Source organism: Helobdella robusta (genome assembly GCF_000326865.2).
Source record: "Helobdella robusta unplaced genomic scaffold HELROscaffold_1, whole genome shotgun sequence".
Taxonomy (NCBI): domain Eukaryota; kingdom Metazoa; phylum Annelida; class Clitellata; order Rhynchobdellida; family Glossiphoniidae; genus Helobdella; species Helobdella robusta.
Genome location: NW_008703570.1, coordinates 3,723,435 through 3,748,681, shown reverse-complemented (window position 1 = coordinate 3,748,681; position 25,247 = coordinate 3,723,435). Strand labels below are relative to the sequence as shown.

General features: G+C 31.8%; 3 protein-coding genes across 3 annotated transcripts; all 3 read right to left on the bottom strand.

Annotated features, from left to right (window-relative positions):
- Window positions 1–2,197: 2,197 nt before the first annotated feature.
- Window positions 2,198–4,673, bottom strand: HELRODRAFT_158744 (hypothetical protein; the record flags this gene model as incomplete). The annotated part of the gene is made up of 6 exons (XM_009010736.1): window positions 2,198–2,334; window positions 3,216–3,320; window positions 3,743–3,847; window positions 4,018–4,119; window positions 4,204–4,305; window positions 4,589–4,673. The coding sequence occupies 6 exons, from the start codon at window positions 4,671–4,673 to the stop codon at window positions 2,198–2,200; spliced, it is 636 nt and encodes a 211-aa protein (XP_009008984.1).
- A 10,227-nt stretch (window positions 4,674–14,900) lies between these two features.
- HELRODRAFT_158742 (hypothetical protein) lies at window positions 14,901–15,734 on the bottom strand (the record flags this gene model as incomplete). The annotated part of the gene is made up of 4 exons (XM_009010735.1): window positions 14,901–15,022; window positions 15,167–15,268; window positions 15,442–15,566; window positions 15,649–15,734. The coding sequence occupies 4 exons, from the start codon at window positions 15,732–15,734 to the stop codon at window positions 14,901–14,903; spliced, it is 435 nt and encodes a 144-aa protein (XP_009008983.1).
- A 5,318-nt stretch (window positions 15,735–21,052) lies between these two features.
- HELRODRAFT_158741 (hypothetical protein) lies at window positions 21,053–22,935 on the bottom strand (the record flags this gene model as incomplete). The annotated part of the gene is made up of 4 exons (XM_009010734.1): window positions 21,053–21,115; window positions 21,809–21,998; window positions 22,208–22,273; window positions 22,748–22,935. 4 exons carry the CDS (start codon window positions 22,933–22,935, stop codon window positions 21,053–21,055), a joined length of 507 nt encoding a protein of 168 aa, XP_009008982.1.
- Between the last annotated feature and the right edge of the window lie 2,312 nt (window positions 22,936–25,247).

Below are 25,247 nucleotides of genomic sequence, written 5' to 3'. Positions count from 1 at the left end.
TGTTGCTATCAACTTCGCAAACTCAGACAAGTAGAAAAATCAGTCAATAACGACACCTTGAAATGTTTGGTTCACGCATTCATTTACTCAAAATTGGATTACTGCAACAGCATTTTCTACGGTGTTTCAAATCAATTGATTAATCGTCTTCAGTCAATTCAAAATCGTGCTGCTAAGAGGGTTTAAATACGACCATGTCAGTAATACTCTACAAGATCTCCATTGGCTCACAATTAAAAAAGGAATCATCTTCAAGCTTGCCGTTATGGTTTTCAAATGTTTAAATGGTTTAAGCCCAAGCCACTTGTCTAGAAGGTGTTTATACAAAAACGAAAAGTATTCTTCACTTGCAATTACACTCAGATGATCAGTTTTTTTTATCGGTGCCAAGAACAAATTTGATGGTGGCCAATAGGAATTTTGCCGTTGCTGGTCCACAAATTTGGAACTCACTGTTATAGACTCACTGTCAGCCTGGTTTAACTATTCAGAAGTTTAGCAAAGATTTGAAAACGTATCTTTTCTCTCGATGATTCAACCAGACGAAATCAGAGCCTTTGAGTTGCATTCTCTAATTATATATTAGAATTTTCTGGAAATCGTTCAATTTATTGAAAATAGAATTATCCAAGTTCATCATGAAAATTTAATGAAACTGTTCTTATCAAAATTCATCTTGCAGATAAGGCCTTATTTCGATTTTTCATAAATCATCTTCATTGCACTTTAAATTGATTAAGGCCAACAAATCGGTAGAATTCATATAATACTGTATAAAATATGGTCTCCTTCCAACATATATATATATATATATATATATATATCGAAAAGTTAAATATATATATATATATATATATATTTAACTTTTCGATTTTTCTAACGGATGATCGTAAATCATTTTCAAGTTTCTTTAGTTCAAAACCGATTTCATTAAGAAGACCCGGAATAAATTTTGTGACATATAAAAAAGAATTAAAAACATATTTATTTTCTGTTGATAAACATTAAATTTGAATATTTTAATTCATGTTGATCACGCATAGATATTTTGTTTGTTTCACTTTTGATGGCGCCTTTGAAGTATTTAATTTGCGCTATATAAATATTTCTAAATATATAAATATTAATATATATATAATACAATATTTTTTAAATTCTACCAAATGGTTGGCATTATGCTTACATTTCACAGAATTCATACCAGTTGTGTATAAAAAATGTCTCTTTCCTACATAAATATATAAAGATGCAGTTGTCTCAGAGCTTTGATGTTTTTTGTACAATCACAATCATCATCGATATCACAGTGAAATTAAATTAAATAAGTAGTCCGCGTTTTCCTTTGTTGTTTTATTGGAATCAGAAGCATTACCAATTAAGGCAAGGCAATTAAACGAAGAAATTTCTCTTTAATGTGCGACGTTAGTAACATAACCATCACCGACATCGCATTGAAGTTAAAAATTGTTTTTATTGATGTACTTGTGTTAGAACCATAAAAAAAATGGCGTTTATGGCATTTTAAAATTTGTTATTACATTACTATCTCACTATTTAACTGCTCGCGGACAACAAAACGGAACGTGGGACATGGGGGTCGAAATTCGGGACTGTCCCGCCCAATTCGGGACAGTTGGCAACTATGCATACAGTATAATAATTCTAATTAGATACATTTTAATTAGAAAAAAATTAAAAAGCATTTATTTTTAATCAACTAAATAAAAATAATTTAACTTTATATTGAGTCCACATCAAAAAAAATCTATCAACCCATCCCAAAACATGAACCCACCCACACCAACACAACAATTCACCACACCAGCACAACTTACCTAAGCATTTAACTCCGCTTAAGTAAAATTTATCATTGCAGATGGTGCAAGTAGCGATGCTATTGTCCTTTGATAAAGTGCAGGTCTTGCAGTTCGATGGACACCCTGCAGAAAGATCGAAGAGCATTAACGTAACTTTCAAGTGCGCATTGAAGATTGTTCAAAATACGATGTCCATTTTTTTTATAACGTTTAATCTTTTAAAAAATTAAATGTAGATCAAATAAGTCTTTGCACAAAAATTGAATAAAATTTAAACTGTTAAATTGGATTGACGGATGAACCCGAGGACATATACACAAAGTTAACTGTTTTATTTCTTTTAAATTTAATTTTTTTAAATTCTAAAAAAAAATCAAGTTCTAACTTAGACAGCTGTAAGAATTGTCAGAATTTTTGACATATCCATCTCTGCAAGCCGGCTCACTAAGACCCAGTCTCGGAGTGCACTGTATTTGGTCTCCATTGAATGAACAACTCAAACAACTAGGGGGACATTCTGTTCAGAACAATTTAAAAATGTTACGATCTTATGGACATTAATAAACAAACAAATTTTATTATTATTATAAATATTATTATAATTATTATTGTTGTTATTATAAATCCTCTTTGATCCAATTCTCAGGGGCATCAACAGCACGCGCACACTGCCCAGGTGGATACGTATGAATCTTCGCTTCAAACGTTGAATGTGATCGGCGGGTGGGATTTCTTCGCATTTAAACCCAGTCACAGCAGTAGCAAGACCAGACAACTCCTTCACCATCACGCCATCTCACCGCCCAACTATCAATAACTTTAATGAATACCATATCCGACTCCAGCCCTCCCCCAAAAAATCCGACTCCGAGTAAAAATTTATTACTTCGGGTTCAGAATTCAAGATAATTTTTCAATTTTTACATCATAGTTTTTTCAATTTATTATCACTACTAAATAAAAAATACTTTAAGAAAAACTTAAATCTGTAAATTTAATTATTCTTTTTTAATAAAATTATTTTATTTTTTTACAACGTTTTACAACATACTGGAAAAAATTGTGACTTTATTCACATTATTATCATTTATTTTCAGTATTTAAAATGATTGCTTATCGCTACAGATATATATCTTCTAAAAAACGCAATCTTAAAAAAATTTCAGAAAAAAAAACATTTTTTTAAAATAAATACCTTTTCCGGAGTCGGATAAAAAAAACCCGACTCCGGCCCCTAAAATTTCTGATCCCGACACCGACCGACTCCGACACACAAAAAACCGGTTATGAACACTAGTGAACAATTAAATTCTAACAAAAACATCAATGAACAATTTAAATACATAGTCGCCAATTCATCCTCAATCCAAATTATATCTGAGAATGCAAGGAACTAACTAAGGCAGGCTCCTGGCTTGAAACTCATGTAACCCGATGTACAAACATTACAAATCAGACTGTTGGCAGCGTCAAGCGAGCATGTTGCACACCCGCTCGGACAGCCTGACGTGACAGGATTTTTGAAAATTTTGATAACGTTTTGAAAAGTGAAATCAACGTTTTTAAACATTAAGGAAAACAAACACATTTAAAAATTTGAAAAACTCCTTAATAATCCAAATGAGATGAATTAAAATGAATATTTGGACATGCATTCGATAAAATGAAGTGTTAACGGTGTTTTAACCGTGTTATTAGCAACAAGAAGTAATTTAATGACAAATCAGCAAAAAAATCTCTGGTTTTGATCACTGGTTTAAAAAACAGTCAACATCGCCATAAAGTGACATGATTTAATCTTTGGACGGTTGGACACGTTTTAAAACATGAATTAATGATTTGGTGAGGTATATGAATCAATGATTTGGAACAATATTTTATATGAAAATTATTTATTGCAAGTTTGTGCAGTTTCATTTAAGAACCTTTGCATAAGCCAGATGCATCTAAATAGAAGTTTGCATTGCAAGATGTTGTGCACACAGCTTGGTTGTTTTGGTACACACATGTTCCGGAACAGTTTGGACACTCTACATTTCAGTCAAATCAATTAAATTATTTTCATCGGGATATAAATTAACAAAATGTAAAGATTTGAAATCTTAAGAGATAATTATTGTCTGGTTATTTAGTATTGTTTGTTCAGTAAATATGATCAGTTAGAAAATTTTCTGAAAAAACTCAAATTAGTTTAAACAACCTTGACATTTCCCATTAGTGTCAACCACATAATTTGTCGATGGCCCACACTGACTACATTTTCCATCATCCTTGCAAGTGCCAGTACACTTTGAATCACATGCTTCACACCAAGTTAATTAACAATTATGATTAAACATCAATGAAATTTCAAAAATTTTAAATGTGATTATAAAATGAAACAAACGATAGCATTGGTTTTTGTAGAGGGAGTACAGCTTGGCGCATACGGAGCAGGTAGGAGAGTTGTTGGCATCAAGATAACATACATCACAATTGGAAGGGCAACCTGATTTGATTGGATTATTTTTAAATGAATTCCTTATATAATTACATCATTTTGTTTTGCAAGACACACAATTGAAACATACTGGAGCATACACCACTGACTGACACAAATGATGTCTTGCAGCCATCAGGCAAACACTGCAGAACGTTGTTGAAGTAAGCACAAGTCAAACAGTTCGGAGGACATCCTGCAACAAAAATAATGACATTTAATTTTTTTCAATTATAACTGTAAACAAATTTATCATTTAAAAGTAATAGAATTAGAGTTTGAATAAATAAACATGTGAAAGTACCAATGCAAGAAGCTTTATCAGTGCTGAGTGTAAACTTGGTTGCACATTGGTTGCACAGTAAGGCTCCAGCCATGTTGGTGTCGTAAAAACAACTCAAGCAATTTGATGGACACACTGTCAGTATTTTCAGAGTTATAACTTTTTAAAACAAATTAAAACCAAAAAAATGTACAGTTAAAACTAATTAATTTTTGAAAATAAAACCATTAAAATTAAATTAAAATGTGACAACTGATAAATTATTGGATCTCAGTATACATAAATGTATGTATGTATATGTTGATTTGCTGTAGAAGTGTAGAGTAAGAACCATTAAACAACTAGTTGTATTTATTTCAGTTATGCTAATTCACCACTCCACTGGCAAGCAGATTAATATTTTAACTTTTCAATTTGTCATGGTGAAATTTGAAACAAAAACTTGAAAATTTTTCATTAAAATATTAACAGTGATGATTGATTAGTTGATTTATACGGTGTAAATTATTTAACTGTTGCATGTTCCATCAACAGATTTGAAAACGTAGCTAGGAGCACACATGTTGACCAAGCAGACAGTTCCTGACCCGTTGTCGGTGCAGCCATTGCAGTTGCTAGGGCAGGCTGTCAAATGAAAGATAACAACATTCTTTACATTCCTAAACATCAGATCAAGTTAATAAAATAATAAAATACAATTTATAGTCAAGGCCTAATCAAACAAAAGCAAATGAAAAACAGACTAGAAATAACTTTGATATAAAATAAATAAACGGGACAGCTTCCAAAAATTTTCTGCTTTCAAAACGTTAAAAAAGTAAAATGCAGCAATTTTTTTAATTTGAAAAACTTTTATCAAATTCTAAAGAACCACAGAGTTGATTTTATATATGTATATATACACCTCTAAAATGTCAACCAATTTCAACTTTTTTCCACCTGATTTCTGACAATTTGTTTCCAATTCGGCAAATACTGACGCTAACTGTCGAAAAATTGCTAAAGACGCCTAGACGTTTGTCCGTGGTAAATCAGTTATGTTTTTGGGTAGGGATGCAACGATATATCGATATTTGCAAAACACTTATATTTTTATGAATGATATTGCCGATATGTATGTGTGTGTGTGTGTGTGCGTGTATATATGTGTATGTATGAATAAGGATGTTTTGCGTGGGTCTATATATATATTTGTGTTTTAACAATTACAAACGACATTCTGATAAAAATGTAAAAGAGTTGATTACTTAATAATTTTGATTCAATTTTTAGTTTTTTTTCTTTAGGATTTGTAATATGAATGTGAGTTTACATGTATTAAAATATTTAAAATATGCTCTTATTTTTACAATTGTCACTAGTAATCATTACAAAAAAACCATATTTTCTTTTTGATTTCCAGATCATTTCTTTTTATTGATATCATTTATTTGATTTCTTTGTTTTGATTTGATGAAATAAAAATGTCAAATGTCAAAAATTCTCAAAAACATCGATAGATAAAATTTTGTTCGTTGAACAAAAATCTCACGAAACAATTAAATCGAAGTGTAACGAATGACGTCGACGTTTCTAGGAAGGATATTGCATGCTCTCACGCAGAGATATCTACTGAACCACTGTAATCCTTGCTTTGTTATGTTATTATTAGGTAGGGTGGTGTTGCGGTTGCAATTCTCGGAATTCTCGCTTTCTTGTAGTATTAACTTAACAAAAACATTATTACACGATCTATATATTCAAATTTGCATTGCTGCAAAACGGAATTCAATTGTTTTGTGACGCTATAGATAAAGCGCTGCATAAATGACATTATTATTATATCTCTTTCTTTTCAGAAAATGACCATGCATCTATAGTGTTTCACCCAAGAAACCGCTGCATTTACCGCCGACTTCCTTGTAATTTATACTGCACTCAGCTTTAATTACCATCGACTAAATAAAAAAAAAACATGTCGAGGTATTTTACCATGAACCTTGTAAATTTTTATGAATCCATGCGGTATTCACCGTGGACGAAGTAACAAATTGAATCGCGGCGTTTATTTACCGCGGACCTTTAACCTAATAAATTTTCTTAATTAATTTCATATTATATGCAGTGGTATATTCACCGCCATCGAAGTTAAAAAGATATGCTGCGGAATTTACAGCGGACATAGCCTCGTGCGTCGACGTAGTGCTATAAAGTCCAAGCCGAGCCAAGTCGATTCGGCTCGGCTTGGAGCTCATGGGCAGATCTAGACAAGACAACTTTGACGGCGGTCCAAAATTTAGCGAAGGACCAAAAACTGTAAATACTTGGCTACGTTTTTTTTTCTTTTTTATTGCTTATCGCACAGTTTTGTGTCAATTATCGTATTTAAAACGGCGTTTTCATGTTTAAAAACTGTGTTTTAGCGTGTAAAACGTAAATAAACAATATGTGTTAGCAACATTTTCAAAAAGTTATAACAAAATGGTTGTTGACTGATCAAGCCGCGACTTCAGCCGATCAAGTCGTTGGAGCCAATTTATTAATACGAAGTTTCAATTTATTTGCATTTGTTAATCGTTAGTACAAGCCAAATTGTTGCGATCAATATCCGAATCTCCGTCCTTTAATTTCTAAATAATTATTTTGTTTCCATTAACAGAAATTGAATAAAATTAAAAGAAATTAGTTCCTTATGAAATAGATAATGTTTTCGACATAATATACTCAACATTATTAGACGTCCATCAGCTCTGTCAGTTTCGCGGCTCGTCTTTCACCTTATCCGCGCCGAGCCACAATGTTAGCAACACTAATTCACCGATGACATTTTCTTCATTACGTTCAGTTTTAAGATATTCTTCAACATTAATATGCACAAACACCAGAATCATTTTGAAAATTTAACTTTTAAGGAAAAACTAGTAAAAACTCTTTTCAGCCACAAGAAGCACACATTAACTGACAGCAATCAATTTCCTGAGTAGGAGAACGAATTCAAGAGGAAGATGAAGAAAAAATTGACAAAAAAATTAGAATAAGTTTTACACGTAATAAAAACAAATTTGAGAGATATGAAGTTGGTAGTGATAAGTGGCAGTAGCTATATGAACAAAGGCCAAATAAATTTATCCCATGTTCTAATTACATTCAATGTTGTTTATTTTCTAATAATTTTTGACAATTATTTTAATGCAACGCCAGTGGCGGATCAAGAATATTATGGTGAAGGATAATTTTCAAAATTCTAAAGTTGATTAATTCTCGTTTATATCCATTAGATTTCTCACTGTTTAATTTAAAAACATTAAATTTAGATAAAAATATTTTATAGAATCTTATATTTTTTAAGGTCTGGTGTGATGTTTATTTTATAAGGGAAAATCTTCTATCAAATCTTCAACGACATTCAAAACAAACAACATTTTGAACTTTTCAACCAGGGAAACAGCGCCTATAAAAAAAACTGGTCTACGTAGTTTTTCTCTAATGTTTTTTTTTTTAAAAATACACCAACCGTAGCACAATCCATCAGAATTTCTTTTTGCGAAACCATTGGCACAAGTGGTGCAGACAGCAGCAGTTCCACTGTATGAACATGTCAAACAGTTGACTGGACATTCTTTAAAAATTTAACATAAACACAGTGCTTGAAAAATTAAAAAACTTGAATTTCTTTTCATATAGAAAAATTAATAGCATAGTTATTATTATTAATTTTCTACTAATTATCATCAATACCAACAACACATAAGGCACGTACTAAAATGCATAAATTCATGCATCTCACACAATGCATGTGGAGATCTATTTGCATTAAAACCCAAAAAACAAGACAAATGACCAAGAACGGTAACTATTTTACACCATCTTCCTGCCAAAAAGTACAAAATTTTCTTTCTACCTGACTAATGTGCCACAAACCTGCAAGTTGAATACTTCTTCTATTTTTCTCTTCCTATTAATTACTTATTACTACTAAGTCATTTTCAAACTATACAATATCTACCTTCTTGCCTATTTTTATTGAATATTTATTATAAAATTTTGGCTAATAAAACAACAGTCTAATGAATATTTCATTGTTTTTTTATTCGAATTGTGAAGAGTACAAAAAATAAAAATTGAAAAATAAATGAAACTAACGCATGCACTGTCCTTTATAGTTGACGTACCCTGGTAAACAACTTCCCAAGTTGCATGAAGTCGCTCCAGCAACTAACGTGCAAGCCAAGCAATATCTCGGACAAACTTTAAAAAAAAGATTTCTATGGAGAATGTTATCTAAATTAATGTTAATAATTATGTTTTAATTTAGAATCTTTTTACAATAAGTAAAGCAACTATTAATGATTATTATATAGTGTATGACAAGCATATCAAAATGTTAAACAAAAAATGTCCACTTAAGTTTCGAAGGCTCAAACAAGTTAAAATTTACTTGAAGATACATAACATTGTCTAGTTCACGCGTTTACACATTTAAAACTGGATTACTGCAAAAGTTTTTCTACAAAATGTTCAACAAAATAATGGCTCGTTTAAAGTCAATCTGGAAACGTTCGGCTACGATCGTTATGTTGGAAATAAGCTGCCAAGTAACAATAGAAAGGATTTGCTGTGTCTTACACTGAGTATCTAATGGGTGGCATCCATGATTTTACTTTGGAGAGGCAACTAGCCAGCCTATTGATAAAATCATTGAATGATGTAATAGGACAACCAGCAACAGTTGAATGTCGTCGGCAAACGCCTGATATTGGATATTAAATTCTTTAAAATAATGACTTTAATCCTACACACACCACAACAGCTTCAATTATCTTGGAAGTCTGATCACCTCAGGTTGTAAATGTGGTGTCAATATTAAACCAAGGATAGCTATGGCAAAAGATGCATATTTGAAAATGAAAAACATCCTCACCAACAGTAAAATCAGAATATCAACAAAATTAAAACTGCTAGAGTATTACATTTTTCCTGTGCTCACTTACGGCTCTGAGTCCTGACGATTTCTTAAAAAATTGAAAAAAGGATTAATGCTGCTGAGATATGGTTTTTGAGAAGAATTATGAAAATTAGTTGGACCTCTCGAATGAGAATGTATTAAAACAGTCCGGTTATGAAAAGGGTTAGGGTTAGAAAATCTGACAAGAGCAGTTAAAGTTTATTGGTCACATCATGCGGAAGGAAAGAATGGAAAATCTAACAACTACTGGAAAGATAACAGGGAAAAGAGATTGCGGCCAACAATGAATAACATTCGTGAAGTCCTTGTGTCATTTGTTGAATATCATTACATTTCAACTACTACAAAGTGTTAAAGATCTGGTTTTAAGGAGGTCGATGGTCGCCAATGTCATGAAGTATAACGCACGAGAAAGAATTGATGATTGTTGAAACGAAACATAAAAGTATTCAAATAAATATTGAAGTCAACTAGAACAAGTTAACAAATGGATAGCAGTAAAAACAGAGTCACGCAGATGTCTTTTAAAAAGTTTTTTCTTTGAATTTAAAAGATCAAAATACATTAAAAATTTTAGATTAAATATAATTTAATCAGCAAAATAAAAATCGAATATAGAGTGATTATAAAAACTTTTGAAATTTTTGAAGGTTTCTGAAAGAAAAACTTTAGTAACATAAAAATATATTAAAAATATATAAATACAAAAATTAAAATAGTATGATCATGTAGGCAAAAAGATTGTAAAAATTTGAAGAATCTATTAGAGTCAGAATTTTCAAAAAATTTGGAGCCGAATATTTTTTATCCAATTCAGACTCCGGAAAGAACATTAAATTATATACAGGAAGCGAAATGAAGCCTTTGATCTTAAAGCAATTACGTCATTATCATTACACTGTATTTAACGCTATAAAAATTCCCCTTTGGAGTCTTTCTGCATCTAATGTAATGTCTGCGTTACGTCATTGCTTCTCTTGATCCAACTAGGACGTATAATAGGAGGGATACAATAAGGTAATACCAGTTTGAAATTCCACGGTTGAAAATGTGAAAAAAACCTCTGACAAGAGTTTTCAAGCTCGTGTTTTTTATGTTTTTAATAATACCGATAGATGCTAGCAAACATTTTTAAAGGTGCACCCATGGAATTTTAAACTGGAATTGTCTTCTCTTAAATTTCTCATTGTTCGCTCTATTGGACGCAAGAGAAGCTATGACGTCACGCACACATAATAAATGATGTTGAGATACACCATACCAACGTTCATATCAAACGCTTCATTTCGCTTCATGTATGAATTAAGTTGGTGCAAAAATGATGTTTGTTTTAACTGTTTTTTTTTTCAAAAACAAGCGCCTGTATAATAGAAACTGTGTGTAATGTAATAAATGATATAACATTTATATATATGTTATATATAAATATATATATATTAGAAAATCTATCTATTTGCTCATTCAGCCTAATTATTTCAACCATGTCCTCTGTTAATGCAATTGTTTCCCGTTATATACTTTATATTTATTCAATTTTATGATGGTTTATTAATACTTAAATAATTTAATTAATCTTATTTTTTCTTATTTATAGAACTATCATTATTTCATTGTGAAATATGAACATTTCTTTTTAATTTATAATTTTTGGTGTAAATTTTATAGTGGCCCAACAAGTCATATCTTCGGGTCTCCTAGCTTTTTGCTGAATAAACTCATTATTGAATTGAATTGAATATATATATATATATATATATATATATATATATATATATATATATATATATATATATATAACAAATAAAGTTATCATGCTTTAAATAAAATGTCAGAAAAATTTTAGTTTTAGACTGACAAAATGATTTTAAAATGTTACTAAATTCTACAATATGATTGACATACTTCTACTATTTAAAAATTATCGTTGAGTGAACTAACCATCACATGTTCCTCCCGTTGTGACAACATAACCGTTTTGACATTGTGTGCATGTTAATTTGTTCAACGAATTAACTGAGCAAGTTTGACATTTACTGTCACAAGCTGAAACGAATAAAATATAAGATACGTTATAATTTCAATACTTGCGGCACTTCAAGAACCTTAAGAAATTACTCCTCATAACTTTTGAGGAGTAATTTATGTAACAATAATTTAATGTAGTTTGCAACGAGGCTTTTTTCGATGCATATGTCGTTAAGCAAAATTTATAGAGGATTTAAAATGCCAACCAACATTCCATAGGTGATTTGAATAAATACGAGTATAAGCAATTATTTCGCGTTGATTCAGTGGGCATTCAATTTCAACGACATATGTGACAATAGTTATGAACGTACCAGTACAAGTTCCAGATGATGCTGCACTCAAGCCGAAACCAACATTACACATGCCTACATCACACTTGCCCGCTCCAGCTGATGAGCATTGCTTGCAGTTGAGGTCGCAGGCTGTCATTCAAAACAATCATTGTTATAACTTTACAATGATATACATATACAAATACATATATATATATAATATTTGGTAAAAATTGCTATTATGATGATGATGATAGTGGTGATGATGACATCAGTAATGACGACAACATACGTTTGCACGTTTGCGAGGTACTATCAAAGTAGAAGGCAGTTCGACATGACGCCTGACCATCACACTTGCCAGGACCATTTGAGTTGCATACAAAACAATTTGGATCGCAAGCTGTTTGGATTTATATTTTATATATTGGCGTGTGTGTTTAAATATGTTTACATGTGAATGTTTGCATGCGTAAATATACATTTATGCTTGTATGTGTAAGAGTAACTTTTCTTGTATATATAAATATAGATTTTAAATATGTTTAAATATAAATATATTATTGATGAAAATCACAGCATGTTCGGCGGTAGTTAACTTCCAATTTAACTTTTCGATTTTTCTAACTGTTGATCGTAAATCATTCTAAAGTTTCTTGAGTTCAAAACCAAAATTGATGTTTATTTTGGGCATGATAGAACAAAAAAGTTTTTTCGGTATTCCTATACCATCTTCGGTGTTGATACGTTGTGTATGTGGCCAGATGCTTAAATAGATATACACTGCGTCTCTACTCTACTTTGTTGATTCCTTGCTCGTTCGCTAATTTATTTACTTTTACGATCTTCAACTTCGTCCAATATAACATTTGTAGGTGTTTTCTTATCGATGATTCCTCTGTTTCTGAATTTATTAGTAGGAAGGATTCCAATTGCCCGTTGTTGAATATTTATTATCGGATGTTTTTTTCTATGAGAATTGATTCAGCTAGTCGTAGTTCATAATGGTTGTTATTTCAATGTAAGATTTCAGCTTTGGGGTCAAGGATTTGTCTTGTAATTTTAGTTTCGTGATTCTCTTTTATATGATTCTTTATAGCGCCAGTTTGTACGTGCATTGTGAGTCTTCTCGATAGCTTGGTCGTCGTCATACCATATATATGTGCCCACACTCATCAATATTACATTTGAACAAATATATTAGATGGCTATGCTTCATTATCGATTCTGGTCTGCAGTTGTTTTTCATCACAAGAAATGACGTTCTTTGGTTGGAGTAGTATATTCGTAGTTCAATACTATCGTTTTCGTCGGTTGCTTGGATGTTTTTTTCCGATTCTTTTCATGATTTGTTTATCCTGTTCAAAAGCGGTTGACATGTGATTCTTATAATATATTTCTATGTTATTTTTGTTACTATTGTTGGTTGCATTGTTGTTGGTGCTGATTTCTTCGTTTCATACAATATTGTATAAAATATGGTCTCCTTCCAACATATATATATATATATATATATATATATATATATATATACATATATATATATATATATATATATATATATATATATATATATATATATATATATATATAGTGTATATGTATACGAGTTTTTGTAAATGTAAGTGTAAAAGATAATAATTTTTCCACTTATTGGGATTCGATTGGATGTTTGTGCATACAATTATGTCGATTGTCGACTTTATTGATTGACGCTGCGTTGTATTAATACGTCAAAAATGAATTAACCTTGGCATGTTTGAGTGGATAGAGACAAACCGAAACCAGACACGCACTGATTGGCGTCACACTTGCCAGCGGTCGAACATGCCATGCAGTTTGATGAACAGGCTGTAACAACAGAAGCATCATTTTAATAAAATATTTTTATTTAAGAATTAGTTATGACTTTCGAGTTGTGATAGCAAATTGTGGTTGAGGAATAAAATTTGCGATTCTTGTACTAGTGTTGTTTTATTAATTTACAGTGGTTCAATATAGATCTTTTAAAGAAAAATATTTTTATTTCTGGATTTAAATAGGTATATAAATTTTCGAGTTTAAAAAATACACATGTCAATAACGTGACATAACATAAAATTATTGATGAATCGACAAAATGAAATGTCCGTCAGATGAATGTTCAATTTTATCTCGGTTTGTTATTCGTTCTTATTTATTTGTTTCATTTGTTATTCAATCGGCAGATCTAATAGCATTTTATTGCAAATGTATAATATTTATAATGTGTAATAATGTTCATTTGTTACTTCGCTCGATACCATTGCATTTATTGCAAGAACCGTTGAAGATAATGACGATGGTTGTTTAACAAACATAATTAGTGCTCGATAACTCTGCTATTTTTATCGGTTCGCAGCTATTTTCAACAAGTTTCTTAATAGCCTGCTTTCATTTGGCAACTTTCTAAATGAATTTTTATTTTCGTTCCCGTAATTTTTTTTCATACCTGCAGAAAGCCTTATTTACAGAGCATTTTTTGATACCCTTCTGATGGTAGATATGTGGTTAGAAAAAACAACAATTCTCTTTTTTAATGAAAATATATGTATATATAGTGGCCTAGCCTGAAACCTGCTGAAAGTTAACGGCCATTTTTGCTTATCTCATAATTTGTAACAGATTTCGCTATTGAATTAAAACCAGTGGTTCCGAACAAAATTTTACTTTATTGTTGTTGGGACTGCCCAAATTTTCACAATAATATATTTTATATAAAGATTTTTTATACAAACAAGATTTTTCATATAGAAATGATATATATTGAAGCTTTCTCAAAATTTTTCATTTTGAGAAAGCCTCAGCCCCAAAGCCCCCAATGCCTACGCCACTGTGTATTTATTTATTTATTTATAAGCTTGCGTAGTCTTAGAAAGAGTGGAAAAGAAAACTAACCAGTAGATTTTCATTTTGTATTTTATACCAGTAGATTTTTATTGTGTATTTTTAAAATGTTTGATTATTTATTTAAACGCATAAATTAATTTCAACCATTTCTTTATTATTTAATGTGATCAAAAATAATTAGAATTAACAAGGAATCTATGAATAATATTTAACACGGCGCACCTTTGCAGGTGTTGCTAGAGGCGTCGAACATGTAACTGCGTCTGCACTTCCCAGGATCGCATTTGCCTTCTCCATTGACATCACAAGCATCACATCCATCACCGCAACCTGTTTTTCAATTTAAAAATTTATTACGCACAATTCATTTCGATTAATTTTAAACGCAAGTCTGTCAAAGCTTCCCAATCCACAGCAATCCCTGAAACCACATTCTTTAATTATATAAATGAGAGTTAAATTTAAAGAACCCACCTATGCATTGTTTGGTCGAGTTTTTATAGGTTGTACCTGGTTTGCACTGTCCTGGATCACAGTTGCCAGCCGACGTACAAGATAAACAGTTTGTTCCACAGCCTTTGAAATAAGCGTGTTTGGAAATAGTTAAATTTTGTTTAATTCATTATTAACTTTTGTGGGATAATCTAAAAAACATCTTTTAAACAAATTTGTTAATAATTAGCGGTTCATTTTTATAATTAAAGCAAAAAATGTGCCTTATTAGTTAATATCGGTGAAATGATGCCAACCTGTACATGTTTTTTTGTCGGCAGATATCACGAAGCCCGGCATGCAGACGTCGCACACGCTGCTTTTGGCCGACGCTTCAGAACACTTAGCACAATTATTCGGACAATCTAAAATGTTGACAATTCTACGTTTTTAATTTTCAAACAAAGCAAGTTCTACAAGGCTTTTATAGCATAATTTGTAAATAAATTAAAATGCAGTTGTACCTATGCAGGCAAGACGATCTGCTGACATAATTTGAGAGCTGCTGCACGCGGTACATTGCAGTGGAGGATTTCCAAAATCCAGACATTGGTCAATACCTCTTTTCTGTCTTGGATGTCCTAAAATTGTTCAAGTTTTAATATTGCCTGACTGAGTCATATGTAAACATAAGTTATTTGTTAAAATAATATTAGAATACAACACTTTTTTTTAGACTATCAAAATTAAAAATTCATTTATAAAATGATTTATGGTATAATGTTTATTTCATATATGTATTTATGTATTAAAATTGTCATAAAATAAAGCACCTCCAGTAAATCCCATGCAAAGCAATGCCGCTAGGAAAACGGTTCTATCCATAGAAATTGTGTTACTGTTGCTAATAAAGGTGTTATAATTGAATTTTTCTAAGTTATTGTCCACATTTGTTGAAAAAGTAAAAACTTGAATTAAAATTATTTGTTCTCTAAAGTTTCATAAAACTTTTTCGCTGGTTCAAAGCCTAATAACATGCTCTAAATATGGGCAATGAAGTGTTTAGTGTAAACATTGGAAACAGTATCCTGGCTACTGAGGTATAAACATGTTTTCGTAGGTTTCCATGGTCGCATTGATTTGTTTATACATCAAGAAACCATCACAGCATAACGTTGTTTGTTGTTGTTGGTTGTTGTTTGCTGCTTGCTACTTGTCTCAACGTTGTTGCGAAACACTTAATCATAACTGACGTCATTGCATTCGAAATTGCGCTTTTCAATTATTTAGTGTTTGTATGTCACTATCATTATTCCAAAAACGCATACCGTAAAATTACTTTTTCGTTTTTGTTAGTTTTATCATTCAATTTGCAAGAACATTAGAATCATTGTTTGATTACAAGAATAAATCAGATAATATATTATAAAACAATAAAATTTTCTCAACATATCGGATAAATGTATACAAAACGGTTCGCCGACAAAATCGCGCACGAGAAAATAGCTAACAGACGAAATAGCGCAACAAAGCATTTTTGTAAAAATTTTGAAGTAAGAGCATGAATTTTTTTTATTAATAAGTTTGCAAAACGCAAATATTGACAAATTCATTAGATGTTAGCTACTACTTCTTCGAAATAAATGTTTTCAAGAATAAAACAAAGTTTAAAGATCAACAACATTATTAAACTTATTCCTAAGAGGTTTTAAGAATGTAAACTACAAAGTCAAACTATATGTACTGTACTACTGTATTAAGTTGGCAATATTGTTGTTAGACGTTTGTTCAGGTTAAGATATTGGCAGCTTTTTTTACCGAATATATATATATATATATATATATATATATATATATATGTGTGTGTGTGTGTGTGTGTGTGTGTGTGTGTGTGTGTGTGTGTGTGTGTGTGTGTGTGTGTGTGTGTGTGTGTGTGTTAGTAATAGACCATAATTTTTACAATATTCTATAAATTCTACCGAATGTTTGGCGTTAATATGTTTGTAGTTCGTTTTCAAACGCACTAAAATCTTGGTGTCACTCGGCGATTTCGTTTTTTCCGACCAATATTTACTTTACGCCAGAGACATTGTCCAAAATATAGAATTGTTCGAAAATTTAAAAAATAATTTACAACAATTATTTTAATGATTTCTTGTCTGCGCATTTAAATTTTACAAATTCAATCGTAAAATTGACATTGAGTAATTAATAATTTCTGAATTTTTTTTGCACCATTATGTCGTTCGATATTTTGTCAGAGCCATTTTGTCGTGTCCCATTTTGTCGGAAACTTGTCAACTTGTGCTTTTTTGCTGTACGCTATTTTGTCGGAAATTTTTTGCGCTGTTTTATGCTATTTTGTCGTTTGATTGCTGGCAAAGTAAGAGATCCGTGCCCATAATAAAAAACGCGCCAAATTATGTACTGTTTATTAAGCAGTCCGGGTATGAAAAATGGAAATTATTACAGATAATCCGACGGATTTTTTGTTTTTTTGGTCAGATCATGCGGAAGGAAAGAATGAAAAATCTAACAACTACTGGAAAGATTACAGGTGAAAGAGATCGTGGTCAGCAACAAATAACATTCATGAAGCCCTTGTGTCACTTGTTGAATATCACCACATTTCAACTTTTACAATTTCAAATTGAGTTTTGTAGAGGTTGATGGTCGCCAATGTTCTGAAAAGATAAAGCACGAGAAAGAAAGAAAAGATGTTATTTAGACTTCTTATGCAATGATTTTTCTGTTTCAGTTTGGGTATTTTAAATGCAAACTATTATTTAAAACTTTCATATAATTAAAGGTAATTTCTGCTAAAACTAAAAATATAATAACTTCCTTTTTGCAGTTGGCAGCCGCCAAACCACCGAAGATCTCCCAGCGTCCCGATGGCCCAGTCCAAGCCTACCCATTTTTATCTAAAATCATTGAAGAGGTTTCAGCCAAGCTAAAATAATTAACTACCTGATTGTCAATTAGGATACCATAGATTTGCTCTACAGAAACTGTGCTTCTCAACGTCTCATCTTATTTGAATCTAGGAATTTATACTCCTGGAATTTTCGATACCGGATATTTCGTTCCCAAATTTCACTGCTGTGGAATTTTTCGTCCCAGAATTTTTGATTCCTGATTTCACTACACCGGAATTTTTGGTCTCCTATGTTCTTAGTACACAAAATAAATGAGGCAAAGAGGGAATCCATGCCAACAATGCAATTTAAAAATCTATTAGCATATTAAAAAAAATTGGCTTGGTTTATGAAATGCGTGGTATAGAGATATTTACATAACCTTAAGTAATGTATCTCTAAATTAAGTATCGATAAATTTAAAAGGCAATTAAAAAATTAGATTTTAACAAAATAATTATCAAATAATAAACCAAAAATAAATTATTGCAAGTTTTTTTTTATACATTTTGGCTATGTGGAAGAGTACTTACTACAATGCAATTATATTATAGGGTTAGGGTTAGCGTAGTTTTTAGCGTAATCAGTATGAAATAAGTTTGCAGTATTTAAAAAGCGTAATGTTACAATTTTGTGTTTTTGAGAGTTTTCTTGCTTTTTTTAATTTTGTGCTTTTTGTGTATATGTGCATTTTTTTAATATTTGGAATTGAATTCACAAAAACAACCAAAGGTTTATAACAACAACAACGAGGATTTAGATTTCGTTGTATCAATCGTTACATTATCGTGAACTGCAAAGGTTTTATAACTATTAATTTTACAAAGAGCCATGGGGTAGAAGGAGAACATCATCATACTCCAAACCCAGCAAGAAAAGAAATTGTTAAATTAAGAGTTGCTATGAAAAGAAATGCAAAAGAGACATATGATAAGCCCAGCAAGATCTTTGAAGCAGAATCAAAATATTTATTTAATGAAGCCTGAGGGCAAATGAAAAGTGAAAAACATATAAAAAAAAGTTTGCGAGACACAAGAGCAGTAGAAATAGCTTGTCAGTCTGCAAATCTTACTGACCTACAAATTGAAGGAGACTGGTTGTCAACAAGTCCAGGATGAGAAACATTTTCGATATATGATAATGAATCCGAAGATCCAAATAATTTTGCCAGTCCACGTAGCCTGAAGACTTTGGTTGATTCCAAGATATGGCACATGGCTGGAAAGTTTGGTGTGGCTCCTCGTAATTCTATGCAATGTACACCATACACTCAAATGACAATAGAAATGAAGTGCCAAATGCTTATATTCTGTTAGTGAATAAAACAACTGAAACATACGTTGAGGCGCTTACAGCAATCAACAGTGAATACGAAAACAGAGGTCTATGGAGCTGTGATCCAGAAAAACTTCATGTCGATTTTGAATATGCAGTTATGTCAGCATGCACTCACGTTTTAGAGATGTTGTGAGATTTGTTAGTTGTTTGTTTCACTTGTGCCGGAACAACTTCAAACGAGCGCAAGCTATAATAAAGATGAAGAATTCAGAAATCATGTTCGCATGATTACAGCTTTAGCTTTCCTACCAGTGGAAGAAATGTTAACCGGGATAGATATCTTAATGAGCACATCTAGTTAGAAAAGCTTCAAAAGCAGCTGAACAAGTCCAAACTAGATTGAAGCAGTTTTGTCAACGATATACTAACGGAGAAGTGAATATGCTGGATTTTCTAAGAGGAGTAAGTTATAACCTATCTACTTTGAAGCAGTAAGTAACATTTCATTTGCATATTTCTATTTTGACTATTAATTACTATTATATTATTTCATTTCATAGTTATAAAAAGAAAAAAACCTAATCGTGTTTAATTAATTTTAATATGTTAGTACGAACTTATGCAACTAACACCTTGTTAGTGAGTTAAAATAAATAAAACAAACACAATTCAGGCGTAATAAAATGTTATCTTTATTCCCACGTGAATCTCGAACCGTTTCGTTTACAAGCTATCAGGAAAAAGGGTAGAAGTCGAAAGAGAAGCAAAGACATAAAAATTAATATAGATTAAGTAACATTGAAATTGCAATAATCTTTAATAATAATTTATATGTGAGATAGTTTATAAATGAATGATTTTTTTGTTGCAGTTGACAAAACCCTAAGGACAATTGTTCACGGAGTATTAAATTGATTTTTTTTAAATTGCTACGGTTTCTATCCCTATTCACATTATTCGAAAAAAATATTTTCAATAATTTGAGACAACATTTCATACAATTGGGTTGAGAATGAATGTTTCTCAGTTTGTTTAGAATTTGTTTGGTATATAAACCTTTTGGACAATTGTAGAAAAAAAAGGAAAGTTAGTGTTATAATTTGGTGTTTTGGAATAGCGTTGTGAATTAGTCTTTGATTTTATCGTGGTTGTATTGGTCGGACGGTTGTTCTTGTTTTGGGATTTCATTTGTTACGGCTGGTAAAAATATTTTTTTTCGTTTATTTAGAACATTCAATTTAGTTGACTTTAGAAACATTTGCTTTAAAGAGTATTATTTTGTTTGCTTTAAAGAATATTATTTTGTTTGCTTTAAAGAATATTATTTTGTTTCTTTTATTTTTGGTTCATTAATAGAATTATTTCAGTTAGGCTTGGTTTGTCACTTTTAAAAACTAAAACATGTTTGAAGAAGACTTGCTAGCTGTTAATAGGGCCGGATTAACCGACCAGCAAGCAGGGCACGATAATACTTCCGCCCGGCCCGTATTTTCCGACCCGGAAATAAAAAGTTGTGAAGAGGCGAGTCCCGGCCAGAAGCAAAACTGCCTAGGCTGGCGGCGGCGGCGGCTGTTGATATTCGAGCGAAGGAAAAATTTCGCCGCGCGGCAAAAGTTCACATATATATATAAGCAATGTAAACAAACAATTTACCTATTAATTACATTTATTAAATTTAGAAACGGCGTTTTATGGAACAATAATATTATTAATAATATATTAATTTGCACAGTTACACGTCCCGCTTGACTGACTTGCTCAGGCCAATGGACCAAAATTCTAAGGTACTTCTTTGCTAGATTGAAAAACGATAAGAAATCAATAGAGCGTGGTGCAGTACGGCCCAGAAAAATCTAAAATTTTGACGCGCGTTATTTCGTCAGTAACCGTTTGCGACGCTTTACTATGCGTGGATTTTGAAACGTCATTCATATGTAAACAAAATTTCAACGCAAGCAAATAAACTAATTTAAATCGATTCAGTAAACAAACACATAAATATTTTGTAAAAATTATTTTTTTAATTTGAGAGTTTTTTTATTATAAATTACATAACTGTTTTGAAGAAGTTAAAATCTAAATATAAATTGAATTTAAACATATAAATATTATTTTAGGCAATGTGATAAACAAAAGGTTAAAATAAGTTGTCAGTTAATGACATAGCAAATGAAAATAATATTTCTTAAACAATCGAATAATTAAAAAATAAGAAATTTTTTTTGATATTTTAGAAATAAATTTAATTACTCAATAGTTGTTTAATTGTTTACTTTAATTAATATTTATATATAAAGGTACAAGTCCCGATAGACTCACTGACTAACAGAGCTAAATTGTGTAATTGTTTACTTTAACTTCATAATTTTTTAATACTAAATACAAGGATATCTAGAACTGCTATTATCACATGAAAATCCTTGAATAAAATGCATGCATTACTCAAATAATCCATTGTTCAAAGCAATACAATCACTATTTTACATACGTGAATGCAAGGCACGACTAATTTGATTTGAGCTGCGAGTGTGGCGTGCTGGTTACGAGCGTGGACTCTGGGTTCGAATGCATGCTTTGCCACATTCCCTAGCTTATCATGTACTTCGAATATGTGATGCGGTGAATAGCACGTGACTCGGCACAACGTTTGAGCACTGTCGAACGTCACGGAAATAGCGCTGTATAAATGAACTGACGTTTACGTATAAATTTTAAATAGGGGACCGAAAACTCCGGGCCAAAAATTCCTATATAGTGAAATCTGGGACCGAAAACTCAGGGACCATAAATTCCGGGACCGAAAATTCCTATATAGTGAAATCTTGGACCGAAAACACCGGGACCGAAAATTACGAGTACCTCTTATTTATATTCATCTATTAACAACCGAACGGTTTCACTCCTTGCTCTGCTCGACATGAGTTCGGCATTCGATGTGATATTCAACGATAAGCTGCAATCATTTTATGGTATATCAAAATCGGTGTAAGCGTGGTTAAAGTCATTTATTAAATCATGCACAAAAAGTAAGTCTTACAATTTATTATCGACATGGGAATCTCTGACTTGTAGTGTACCCAAGGGTCTGTTCTACGACCGCTGTTTTTCTTGTTGTACAAAACAGATGCTTTTAAACAACGTCATTAAGACAACATTCAGGTTTTTGCTAGTTGCCTTGTTAGATAGATGAATAGGTCTACTATTCTCTAAACACTACTTTACTTAGAAATACTATAATATCTGCTTCAACATCTAAAAATAGGTGGTATGTTCTATCTAAACTTCTTCATAAGAAATTTTCTCACTCATTGTTTTCTGCTCAACAGTATCATATCTTTTGGGGCTGTTCATAAAGGATGTCACGCTTTTTTAACGTTTACTTGATCTCCCTTCCCTCCGTGTCACAGACTGTAACAAATCGACCAACCCCCTAAAAATCAGCATGTCACAAAACTTTAGCCAACCCCCTCTTAGGGAAGCGTCATTAAACAATGTTATTGTTCTGTGCTGAATTTTGATCTCGGCATGTGCTTTTTTATATGTCACATTTGAAGCAGATGATTCTGGTACTCCGTAGATAACAACATTTTTCTTCCTTTTTTCTCTCTTCTCCATCTCACCTATAGTGGTGTTGGCCACTAATAACTGATCTACAGGCTTGAATCAGCTTGAATATGCTGAATCAGCTGAATTTTCACGTGGTTTGATGTATAAATGGATTGAATCGTTTCTTAAAAACAGAAGACAAAGAATTGTTTAAAGTGACTGGGCTGAAATTTTCAGTGGTGTTCTTCAGGGTTCTGTTATTAGTCCTCTACTCTTCATTTTCTACATCAATGACTTACCAACAAAACTGAAAATTACAACAAAACTCTTTGCAGAGGATACCAAAATCATGAGAGCAATATCATCAGATAACGATGTAGTCGAACTTCAATCTGATTTGAATGAGAAATTTAAAAGGACGCAAGACAGGCTTCTACGGTTCAATATCGGAAAATGCACTGCTATGCACTACGGATCAGGAAATAAAAAATTTCCACTGTATATAAATGGAATATTTCTTGCTGAATCTGAATCCGTGAAAGATCTTGGAGTGACTTTTTCAAATAACTTAAACTTGTATATATCACATATATAGAATATACATAAAATGTTATTATACATGGTACATATAAAGAAGCGGTTTGTCAGTGATGGATTCCGGTACATATATTTTTTCAATACGTTATTCGCATCGTTCTAAGCATAGCTAGAATACCTCATATACTTATAATACCTATACTTGCCCTCGAAAGCAGCTTCGCACCTTTTTAGAGTCTGGTCTCGCTCTTTAATTTCTATGAAAAATTATTCATTAAACTCATCAAATTTTACATTTTTTAGTTCATTATTAAATATTTATTCATTTTTTAAGATATATTCTTTATAAGTATTTTTATTGATTTTTTCATGCATTTACATAATATTTACGCATATTTATCTTTTTTTTAGTCATATATAGCTACGCTGATGAAATAAGTTTTGAGGCGCGATAGTAGAATGGTTTTGGTGCTTGGCATTGTTAATGCAGTGTCCGGGTTTGAATGGAAAGAAATCACTTGCCTATCACATGCAAGAGTCTGTGATGAGTTGATTCACGTATTTATGTGTTTGTAATTAAAATTAAAATGTAATTGTAATTAAAAATTCAATATAGCGTTCGTTATAGCAGTTTTCTAAGCGCTATCAAATTATAACCACTATTCATATCAAAATAGCAAAAATGAAAAGAAATGAACTATAATAAAAAAATGGTATGTCTTTAACTGTTTTTTAATTTCAGCAATGTTCATTCCAGGCATTCTGAGGGCTGGCGTCAAGCCGTTCCATACGACAGGGCCTGACACAGCAAAATCACGTGATCCAATCTTTAGCTGTCTATGTGGAACGACAAGAACGTTTGAATCGTCAGACCTCAGACGCACACCAGATGCGATCGACGTTTTTAATTCAGTTTATCTGATAAATATTTAGGAGCCAGACCATTTAGTGATTTAAAAACTGTGAAAGAGATTTTATAAGCACCTCTTTTATTTATGAGCAACCAATGCATATCATTCAAGATCGGTGTAGCATGATCATACCATCGACATCCAGCCACAATCTAGGCAGTACGGTTTTGAATCGATTGTAGAATTTTGATAAATATGGCCGGGAGTCCATAAAACCAACCATTGCAATAATCGACACGTGAGTGCATCAACGCATGCGCCAGAATCTGCATTGCGAATTTATACCCAAATCTGCCAACAGCTGCCAGGTACCAATAGGAAGAATTTTTGTTTTACCCTGATTAAGCTTCAATTCATTTCTCGACATCCGCAGATTAACCTCCGACATACATTCAATGAATCTGGTATTGAAATAACTTCGGTTTACTTGATAACATAATTTGAATGTTGTCTGCATTGTTGTAAAATTATAAGAATCATTTATCTTCAACACATCATATGTATAAAGCAGAAACAATAAAGAACCCAAAATAGATCTCTGCCGCCCATCAGAGAGAACCAGACTGACGTAGTACAAACTCACGTTGAACAAAACTTGCTGTGTTCGGCAAATCAGGTAACTTCTGAACGAATTTGTTATTTCCCCAGATATTCCAAAACTTTGATGCAGCTTTAGCAGTAACATTTCATGATTGACACAGTCGAAGGCCGAGCTCATGTCCAAAAATGCCAACAAGGAAATGTTTTGACCATTCATCTCAGCATAAACCCTGAGAGAACATGTATATTATGCAATTATGCATATAAAGAGTATTTTTTCCAGACTTGTACAATCTCTTTAGTGAAATCATCATGAGAAAGATAGAAGATCTACCTGGAATATTCATAAGAGGCGTGAATATAAACAATGTAAGATATGCTGATGATACAGCT